At 32.6% G+C, this 11,574-nt stretch overlaps 1 protein-coding gene across 3 annotated transcripts; it reads right to left on the reverse strand.

The window, feature by feature from the left end:
* Positions 1–6,028: 6,028 nt before the first annotated feature.
* On the reverse strand, positions 6,029–10,153 carry LOC108484233 (external alternative NAD(P)H-ubiquinone oxidoreductase B2, mitochondrial-like). 3 transcript variants are annotated; one of them, XM_053030250.1, is made up of 11 exons: positions 9,796–10,153; positions 9,516–9,660; positions 8,559–8,880; positions 8,246–8,452; positions 7,863–8,113; positions 7,468–7,687; positions 7,275–7,379; positions 6,907–7,179; positions 6,706–6,827; positions 6,424–6,543; positions 6,029–6,317 (listed from the first exon to the last, which is right to left on the reverse strand). In XM_053030250.1, the coding sequence occupies exons 2-11, from the start codon at positions 9,602–9,604 to the stop codon at positions 6,230–6,232; spliced, it is 1,797 nt and encodes a 598-aa protein (XP_052886210.1). In that variant the 5' UTR covers positions 9,605–9,660; positions 9,796–10,153; the 3' UTR covers positions 6,029–6,229. The 3 variants fall into 3 exon arrangements, with proteins under 3 accessions (XP_052886210.1, XP_017643440.1, XP_052886211.1); XM_017787951.2 differs by having other exon boundaries at positions 9,516–10,153; XM_053030251.1 differs by having other exon boundaries at positions 6,482–6,543; positions 9,516–10,142.
* Positions 10,154–11,574: the final 1,421 nt, after the last annotated feature.

The raw sequence follows: 11,574 nt of genomic DNA on the forward strand, positions 1-11,574 counted from the left end.
AGCTTGGATGAGTTAAAGTTGTTATATTAAGAAAAAAAAGCTCACATCATTTGCTTTAGATAGTCCAAATTCTAGCACTTTCTTGTAACTCAGCACTTAGCCTCACTCTTCTAAGTTTGGTAATTTATTTAAATTAATCTCGATACTAACCCTCTTTTTCATCCTTGTCCACACTTTTAACCCAAGTCCCATTACAACCTTGTTAAAGACCTTTTGATTTGTGTATCATTTCATTATAGTGGTGGAGATTTGATTTTCATGCAAGCCTACGGTGATAACTTTCCATGTTTGACTATTGAGTGCTTAATTATTGAACCCTAAACACCTTGAGTGATTTGAGTGAATCATTAGTGAGGATGTCAACCTTGTCAATATGGAATTAAAGGTGATCACCTAGATAAATGGAGATACCTATGATTTTATAATTGAAATGCTCAATTTGGACTGTTTGAAACTTTAATGTTCTTATAGTTAAGCTCTTAACGTATGATTACTTGTGGATTATTTCAAACATTATTAGTGACAATTATAAGTTGAGAAGAACTTATTTTAATTGTGAGTTGAGGATTTTACTTGAGGACAAGCAAATGCTTAAGTGTGGGGATATTTGATAAACCGTAATATATACATATTTTTACCTCATGCTTAACATATTTATAGATGATTTTTTCCTTGGTTTTATTGAATTCGATGCTCCTAATACTTTAATTTCATGTTTTATACTCAGGAGAGCTTAGGATAGCAAAAAGAGCAAGAAACGAGCCAAAAACGGACAAATTGGGCCTAAACCAGTGTTGCACACGGCCTAGGCACTTCTACACGGGTTATCCACATGCCCGTATGTGACACACAGGTAGACCATATGCCCGTGTGTCATGACCGTGTCGACACTAATCTAAGTCTGAATTACTCACGGCCTGAACACCTTCACACGGGCATGGCACACGACCGTGTCCTTGTTGAGCCCAAGTCTAGTTCTACTTAGAAAAGGGCACTTTTGAGGGTTTGAAAGCATTCTAAAGCCTATAAAAACATCCTAGAAGAGGATTGAAGGGGATACACAGGGTTGGAGGCAGAAAATACTCAAGAACAGCAATCGGAATCACCTTGGAGCCAGGATCTACATCAAGTCTGAAGATTTCCATCCAATTTCCTAGAAGTTCTTTGGGTTTCTTTATGTTTTGTTGTTCTCCAAACTTTGAGATGTTTTCCATTATTATTATGAACTAAACTCCCTAAATACCTAAGGGAGATGAAACCTAAGACGAATCTCATTACTCTTTGATTTATATGATAAATATTTGTTCTTATTCTTAATTGTGAATTTTAATCCTTGCTTTAATATTCTAGGATATTAATTCAGGTTTTTGATGTGCTTATTCAATGGAGGAAAAGTCCCTGTTTAAGAGTAGATCATTCATAATTAAGCGGAGTTGCATGCAATCCTAGAGATAGGACGACATAAATCTGCCGGTTTAGAGTCAAATCTAATAAGGAAATCCATAGATCGAGATAATGCGACAATAAGGGTTTTAATTAGAAAGAAATTTAAATTAATCAACTTAGTTGTTTTTATTCTCGAAAATGATATTAACATAAATCAGGGATTTCTACGGAATAAGTCAAGTGAATAAATCGTCTAAGTCAAAGGTAACAAGTGAAGTCTAGGTGGATTCTTCCTTGGGTATTGTCTTCTCCATTGGTTTTCTTAAAGTATTTTTCCAACTTTCATCTCTGTCGTAATCGCAGTTAATTAGATAATTAGTTTAGTTTAAAAATATTCTCTTAAATTTTTAGGCTAGATAATAATAAGATAGTAATTACTAGTACTTTTAATTCTCGTGGATACGATATTTCTGGTATCACCATAATTATACTTCTGTTCGATAGGTGCGCTTGCCTTAAGTTGAATTTTTAGTTAGTTTCACGACCATCAAGACAAATGTGAAATTGAATATAAATCGACATACTGTTTGGCATATATTCTATTAAGCCAAGGGTAGAAAAAGGAATAGATTGGTGATTCGTTCATTAAATGTTTGGGAGGCGTATTGCGAGGATTCGACAGTAAACCCAATAGAGGAACGCCTCGCTCAAATTCGCCATTTGGTAGACTCTAGGATTTGGCAGACTCCTTTGTGAGACCATCTTCCAACCCCGATATTGTGGGTTAACTTGTTAATTCACGGATCGATGACTTGTTTTCTGTGTTTTGGCATGAAAACGATGGCTCTATGAACGCCGTTAGAGTTTAGTTGATACCTAGTTGGAGTTGAACTAGAGTACTATAGATGACAGCTTGATGTGTTTAGGTAATTGAATGACTTGTTTAGTTAGCTTGTTTAGATAACTGAATGACTTGTTTAGTTAGCTTGATGACAACTTGTTTAGTTGGCAACGTTTCACAACTAACAAGACTGATTAATGGTAGTAGTTGTATTTGGTAGTACTTGATTACATTGTTTAGTTATTTTTGTATCATACATGGCTATTTGGAATATGGTGTTTATATTTTTTTTGTATTCAACTTATGTAATTAACTTCGTCGTTTGTATTGTTCCATTTTTAAAAAGAATTTCCCAGTACTCTAAAAGTAAACACCTATGAACTTTTATCATATATATTCACCATAATTGGGCAGTGGATAGTTAATTGATTGCCTTTTATAATTCCTAGTGATTTCTTTAAATAAATGTGTTACAAAATGAAAGGAAAATAATAGTTTCAAATAAAAGAAATGTTCATAACTGTTTAGTTAAAATTTTAAGTTTAACTCCGCTGATAATACCTTAATCCGTTGGGCGGTCTATCTGGTTAGGTGTTCCTAATGGGCTAAGAGGTGTTACATTGAATTTACATTGTGATGAATTATGTTTCCATTTGTGTGAATTAATAATTTGATGATGAAATTATAATTTCAATTGAGATATTGGTGTACTCTATTAACTGTTTGGGCAGGGTCGGATATAATTAGCATGCCATAGGATAAGAAAAGTTCAAGGTCATACGACTACGTGTAAGGAAGTGTTAGGCACACCCATTTGTCTGTTATACCGACCAATACTAGGCACATCTATTTGACAATTATACCGACCAGCGTAGGGCATAACTTAATGTTTTTGGATTTATCCGATAGGCACTGGGTGCCAAACTGGTATTATTTTTGGATCCGTGTGTCCATCTGAGTCTGAGTCAAGTTAATAGGGAGTTAAATTGTAAAAATAGAATAAATGTATAGTGAAAGGATTTGGTATTAAAATGGATGTTATTACTTGATATAAAAAGTTCAAAATTGAAAGAGAAATGAGATATTATAACGTTGAAATAGCAATTACGAGATAAACCTATCAAATGATGAATAATGTTTGAGAAATTATGAAATAGTACAAGATAATTTAAAAAGGCATATGCATCTTATGATATTTAATCCTTGCTTTGGTATGATCTATATTATTATTGATTATTCGGATTATAAAAATACCACTGAGTTATACTCAGCATACAATTTTGTTTTTTGTGCACAGGTTAGGTTTTGATCTTGTACGCTTGTTGATATCAGCATCCAGCTACAATCCCAGACTCAACAAGTCAGTGATTTTTTTTTAGTTAATGACATGTACCTAAGGGAGTCTTTTGGTGTCAATGTTATACTTAGATGAGATTGTGGCATTTGGTAGTTTCATGTGTATATATATGTTTGCAATGATCTTAGCTATTAGTACTCTTGTTGAATGGATTAGACATGTATGTGTTATTGCTACATGGATAAATGTTGATGTTTTGGCTTAGTTGGTGCATATGTAAAGGTTAACCATTAGAGGTTTGGATTATGTGATTATAAACATGTGGGATGTATTTAAAGATGAAATAGGTACAATGCAAATTAGTAGTTAAATGTGGTATATTGAGTGATGATTATTAGTGAAATGGTTAAGTAAATAGTATGGTAATATTACCATGAATAGGTAAGGGAAATGTTGATTTCATAATAAACATCGAATGTTCATATGTCAATGATTTGAATATGCATATTGGATGGCGTTCTTGATGAGTGGAATAGGTATGTATGTTTTATAGCTTAAATGATGGATAAGTGACAATTTGGTAAATAATTAGTTGTAATGAAATGGTTGGAATGTTTGTGTCAAACTTGAACTTTAGGTAAGTTTAGTGCATATCTTGTAGGGTTAATTGTTTTGGGGTGCCATTTGAGGCATATTGGTATCTTGAATGAATGTGCTATAAAAATTTCTATTTAGTACTCTTGCTATTGAAATTATGTAGGTTTTGAATAGGCATTAATGTGCTTATGAATATAGATTTTGGTTTGAACATGGTTAAACATGAAGTAGGCCTTTAAATGACATTTTAGTGCCACACAGTCTGGCCACACAACCGTGTGTCATACATGAGATAGCGACACAACCGTGTGCTACTAAATTATAACATGTATAAATAGCACACGATTTTCATTTGTTATACAAGCTAGCCACACGCTCATGTGACTAGCTGTTGCTATGTTAATTTGGTTTCTCACAGCCTAAGTTTGTTACATGGCTCAGCCACACAACCGTCTGATTTTTTGTTGAATAATTACATTTTGGTCCACACGATCACAGTGAGTTACATGGTCTGGATACATGACCGTGTGACTCCAATTCCACACGATTACAACCTTCCACACAGCCGTGTGACCCTTTTTTTGCAAAATTTCCCATATATTTGTAAAAGTTTCAAAATGATACTTGTTTGATGTCGAATCAATTTTAGAGATTTTGTAAGCTCGAATTAAACCCGAATTTGGTTGTAATGCATGATATAATTGAATATATGTAATTATTTAAATATTTAATTGAATTTTTGAATTATGAATTGTGTGTAACTGTTTTGTAGTCTGTTGTAGCACCTTACTGCTCGAGTTCGATGACCGGACCAAGTAAAGAGTGTTACAGAATTGTATCTAAACAACAATGACATTGGAAAGCGATCGAAGAATATTTTAATTGATAATGAGGTAATATAGTAATATGATATTATTTTTTTATTTTTCTTTGTTTATTTTGTGTGAAGAAAGTATACTTAGAAATACTTATTTTTTGTTTATCTATCTATCATTTGTTCAATGTAGGTGAAAAATATTTTGCAGTCTATTTTGAAAAGAAAGTAAAATGTTAAATCACTATTACTAAATATGTTTATTAAAATAGTATAAAAATCTTCCCTACTTATCGTAAACTATTATTATAATTGTTGCATGTTTTATCGATTTTTTTAAAAATTAAGATTGTAGTAACTTTTATATAGCTCAAAATTTGTATATTATTTAAAAATTAAGAAGACTATTATTTTCATTGGCAACAATAGTTTAAAATACTCTATTTGAAAACTAGTTAAAATTAACTTCTAAAATCACTTACAATGCTTATGACATTGAAAACTAGTTTAATGGCCCAAGTACAATTAAATCTACCATAACATTATATTTTTCAAAATTAAGAATTTAGTCCCTAAATTTTATTTCTAAGAATTTAATCATTTCATATTTCAGACTTCAAAATTTAAATCTAATTATTATTGTTATTATATTTATTTATTTTGTTGCAACATTTTAAAATAAAATAAATATACACACACTTAATATTTATTGACCTAATTAATCTTAATTTAATAAAAAATAGTAATTGAGCTAAAAAGTAGAAAAACTTATACGATATTTTAACTTCAAAGGTAATAGAATAAACCTCCAAGTGAGTTCCTACTAAAAAGAAAACTAAAATGATGAGCTATGGGATGTTTATAATGCTAATTTACGGTTTGGATGTCAGACCTTAATCTGAAATTATATGTACACATTGTTAAAGCAGCCCAGTCGTATTTACAAAGAAAAGCCCATTTCAGATGGAAAATACAAGGGTAGAGAGCTTTGAATGTGGGACCTCTCTTGCTGGTTTAGTCCTCCTATGAATTTCAATTTGGGAAAACACAATTATAAGAACTTGGAGAAGAGATAACAATATGCAAATAGGTATATTTTTCACGGATCTCAGATATAAAGTTCAAAAACCAGTATAAACTTGTAACAAAATTCATTTCAAAACCGCCAAAGCAAGGCAGCAATTATTATCAAATGAATGAATTGGTAAATCGTAAAGGAAAAACCAAAATTTTTCTACAGCATTCAATCCCAAACTGTAGACATCTTAATGTTTGTAAGTTGCCCAGGGACCTTTTAAATGCCACTGGCATCCCTCCCGAAAATAAAACGCCTTATCCAGTCTGAGACCACCAATGCCCTTGTGCGCCAACTGACTTGCTTGCTGTGTTTTAACAAAACAAGAATATATTTTAGACACACGGCCTCAACAAATCGATTTCTAAACTAACTCTCATTCATATTCAGAAGCAAGAAGCTTGGTTTAGAACCTTGCGTAGACAGAATACCAAAGCCATTGCTCACTGTGTCCTATAGACACCCAATCACCTGGAAGTTGTGCAGCTGTTTGTTCCCCTCCCAAAGGAGCAAATTGTCCCAAGTGTCTGTACCTGTAAAAACATCAGCCGCATTTATGACAATGGTATAATTTTCCTCGGATGTTGTATCAAAACATTAGATTAAAGCTATCATATTGATTGCTTTCCCCTGTCAAAGTTTGAGTGATCTCATCTCTCAAAATCTGAAACGCTGATAATATGTTCAGTTTGTACCTGAAGGGATGGAATCGATGACGACCTGTTCCCCTGAACCTAGGGGGACCTTCAGGGTTCTTTTCACACTCCTCCATACGGTTGAAGCACTTCGCAAGATAGGCGCCTTGCTGATTTGCAACCTGAAACATGTGGATGGTTAATGCCTTGGAAATGCATTAATTTAGTCCCACTGTGCACTAAATGAACTAAAATAATTACCTGTGCTGTTGCTGGAAGATTCTTCATCTGAGAATCGACCTCAGAAAGAGCTGATTTAAATTCTTCAATATTCAGCTCCATGGATTCCTTTGCAGCGTCCCCTTTGGCTTCCTTCAAAAGATCAACCATGTTACGCACCTGCTTGTTCTTCAGATAAAGCTCCACTTGAGGGTATCTTTCACAGATATCATCAATGATCTCTTGAAATTCTTTCACTGTAAGTGTTCCCGAGTTGTCCTTGTCTGCCTTTCTAAATATTTCTGATATATCTTCCTAAAATTTATTGGAAATTACAAGGAACAAAGAAATATCAATACTAGCAATAGCCAAAAATCATTAAGAAATAGCAAAACATTACAAATAGGTACCATGACTTTCCGCTGGTTAACAGTAGCACAGTCGCCAAGTGCATAAATGTTACCAAATCCCTCAACTCGCAGCCATTCATCCGTTGCTAAAGCACGCCTATTACCCTTTTACAACAGAATTCATGGTGGCTCAGAGAGTATAGTTAGACGAGTTGTGCAAACTAATTTGTATGAGTGACCAAATATATATTACCTGACCAATTTGCTTCATGAACTCCTTTATGAGAGGACGAGGTCCAATGCCAGTTGACCAGAGAGCCATTCCATATGCCGTTGAAGTTTTTTCGCCATTACCTCTCACTTTTGTAGATATTTCATTTTCATTTATGCCGGTGACCATTGACCCCAATTTCACATCAATGCCATCTCTTCCAAATTTCTGTTCCGCGAAATTTGTGATTCTTTTGTCAAACCTGAAAAGAAAAACGCCTTAAAAGCTTCATATAACTTCAGATTGTGAAATAAATATCTTAACATAAACACTAAAGCTTCTCAGTTCTCAGTGATAGCAGGTATCAGGATAATGATGATGATGGAAAACATAGGACTACTTATCTTTAAAGGGAATTTGGACATTCACATTCTTACATGTTCAAAATATGATCTGTAGCCTCAAGAAGTGTTATTTTCACCAAGTCTTGGACATTTGGATATAGCTTGACCACATCCTCATTGACAAAGTCATGAAGTTCTGCTGCAAATTCCACACCAGTTGGGCCACCGCCAACAACAACAAAGTGAAGGATTTTTTTTCTCTCCTCATCACTTAAATTTGGTAAGCTTGCCTTCTCAAAGGAATCAATAACATTCTTACGAATCTTCTGAGCATCATCAATTTCCTGCCCAAAGAATCTTGCTGCTTAGAATGAAAGAAAACAAAGCAAAACAAACATAATGGTATTAAGAGAAGCGAAAATGGCTTCTATCACATGTTTCCCCAATACTAAATAAAGTACGGAAACAGAGCTTACCTTTAGGAAATGGCAATTTTCCATGACACCAGGGGTATTAAAGGTGTTAACCTGAGCTCCCACAGCTATAATAAGGTAGTCATAGTCTACCGCAAACACTTCTTCCCCCTTTGAATGGCTGTCTATAGTAGCGCGACAGTAAATTTTCTTATTATTGGGATCTATTTTTACGCATTCAGCTTCAGAGTAACTGATGTTCACATTTTTCTGCTCAAGCATGAAACAGGAAACCATCATCAGAATTCATTTAGAATTGGTTTTTCTGATTTCCACAATATACAAGATCTTATTTTCATTGACAAATCCACATTACCTTTCTGATGATGTTGCGAATTGGCTCAACAATGCTGCGGGCTTCTACTTTGCCACATGTAACACTTGGTAGCAATGGGGTGAACACAAAGAAATTACGAGGAGAAACAACCTGCACCTCATAATTAGGGTTATTCAGGCTCTTCAGGAAACTCATTCCTCCCCAACCAGTTCCAAGCAGCACCACCTTCTTTTTCTTGGGAACTTGTTCAGATGAAGCAATTCGACGGTCATCATTAGATGCCACCGCATCAGCATGAGCAATATGGCCCTTACTGCCATTGAATGCGTTTGCTTCAGCATAAGCTATAAGGCTCCCACCACTGCACCAAAAAAATGCAATAGACTTAGAGCTGAAGGAGAATGCTTAATGGAAAGTTTCAAACATACAGTTCGTTTTTAACTAATCTTGAGAAATTAATAAATTACGCACTCAAGCTCCTAAACTTTGCAGATACATTCAAACAGGACAAATTTTTAGATCTTTTCCCATTTCCTTTACAATTTTAAAGAAGCAAATAAAGCTTCAATTTTCCTAGCGTGCATAATTCACTCACACCGGCCTTTAGGCAGAGATGACAGTTCTCTTCCTCCCTATAATCCAAAACATATTTGCTCTGTTCTTCAGACTTCCGACAGAGCATTTCAATATTCCAAATTTCAGCTCAAAATCTCAAAAAAAAAAAAAACATCATTCATCAGATGGGCCTAAAAACAATCGCCTATCTAAATGCAGAGAGAATCTACAAACAAAAAACAGCATGAACCACAAATCAATATTAAGAAACTAAATCTATGATAATAAAAAAATAGAAACACAAAGAGGCACTCAGGTCATGCTTAACAACTTCATAGAACCAAAAAGCAAATAAAATATTTGTATATAAAGTTATAAATACAAGAAAAATGCTTAAAAAATGGGGAAAAAAAAGAAAGAAAGAAGGAATGAAAAAAGCACCTGATAGTAGAGACGACGATGACCTTAGAAAGAGAAGGATAATCATTAAAAGCCCTGGATAATCTCCGGAAGAAGTTGAAGTTCCTCATCTTGGTGCTCTGTAGATCTGTTCTTTTACTTGTTTAGCCTATATGAACCAAGAAAACTGGAGGAAAATCACAGAGAAAGCGGTTACGTATTAAAAATACAAAAAGGCAGAAGAAGGAAAAAAAAGAAAAAGAGTAGATGAGAAACGCGAGGTTCGTGGCATTGTCACACGATGGTTCCAGGTCTTTACTACCTCACTTTCTTTTTCAATGACTTGGAGAGCAAGGCAGAGGCGGCAACGTGCTACTATATTTATGGAATCATTATTATATAATTTTTGGTCAAAATATTTTAATGAATTAAATATTAAATAGTATCTGGATCCTTAATTGCGCCGCCGTCACTACATTATGACCGCTACGTCTCTGTGAAAAACCTGTGTCCGTTGGATCCATCAATCCTCGGAATTTATTTTTTCTTATTCTCTTTCTTTAATTTAAGAGATTTTTCAATGATTCATGCTTTTTTCTTAGATAGACCGTTGAACCTAATTAGGGTTTTGAACCCCAACCCCCCCCCCCCCAAAAAAAAAAAAATTACAAATCATATGTAATATATTGATTTCCTTTTAACAATCAATTCTTTTTATAAAACAATAAAGGGTATTTTTGTCATTTCAAATAATGTAAAATTTTAAAAATATGAATTGAATTTAAAATACAGTAATTTTCTTTGTCTTTATTATTTCATTAAAAGCTTCATTTTATTTTAGAATTAATTATTTATATATAAAATTTTATTCACTCAAATCATAATCTTGTTATTCTAAAAGTTTTATTTTATTAAAATTCAAATTTTAAAATTTAAAATTCTAATTAATTAAATTTTTATATTGGCTGTCTAAAAAACTCTTATATTGACATTTTAAAATTCATGATAATGACATATACTAAAAAAATTTTAATTAGAATTTTAAATTTTAATAAAAATTAAAATTTAATCTTTGAACCATAAATAAAACGTGTTAAATATCAAGAAATAAAAAATATTTTAATAATCACTGAAATCAAAATAAAATAAAATCATGAAGCCTTCCTAAAATTAAAGGCGGGAAAAAGAAAAGAAAGAAAGAAAGGCAGGCCTAATATTGGAAGAGAAAAGTACATATATAGAATGAGCATATAAAGGACAGGCTGTTAATTGTAGAATGTTAGGTGGTCAAATAGAAGGTGGTAATAAAGTCGGCAATTGGCATGCTTTACGTCATTGTTTTGTACACACACCACAAACATTGCTGACAACCTCCATGTTTTCCTTTGCCGCAAAGCATATTTTTCATGTTCTCTTTTGGTAATCAATAAGCGGTCCATAATTTATGGAATCCAATTTATTTTTTTTAAAAGTAAATAATATAAATAATGTATGGTGGCCACTCTTAAAATATCAACATTAACATACTAAAATCAATATAAGTATCAAATGTTTTAAATATGGATTTTAACCTGTCAATGGATTCATATTCATGTTCAAATTCTAATTTATATTATTTTTAATTCATTTTTATATTGTGAGCCAATTAAATTATAAAAATTAAAACAACTTATTTTAGTTATATATGCTTAGGATCATATGTTTCTATCGTTTATATAATATTTTATACTTTTTAACTAACATAAAAATATAATATTTATTTTCATATTATAAAATAAATATTAAATAAAGCTATAATTTGATTCTATTTGAATACTTATCATATTTTAATTTATAAAGCACAAAACTATTCACTCTATCAATAATTGAGCCGAATCTGGTGCATTATAAGGGATTTACCTTTTCTATTGATTCTTACGAATTGGATAAAAAACATTTCTTGAATGAGGTATTCAACTCTAGGGATGAATCGAAAAGAAATCTTTATCGACTCTACCTCCTATTTTTATGAATAAAATGAATCTTTTTATTGAAGGATAAAAAAAAAATAGGTTTGAATCTTCCATGGGAATGATTTAGAAGATCCAAAACAAAATAGTGG

Source organism: Gossypium arboreum, chromosome 6, assembly GCF_025698485.1.
Source record: "Gossypium arboreum isolate Shixiya-1 chromosome 6, ASM2569848v2, whole genome shotgun sequence".
Lineage (NCBI taxonomy): Eukaryota > Viridiplantae > Streptophyta > Magnoliopsida > Malvales > Malvaceae > Gossypium > Gossypium arboreum.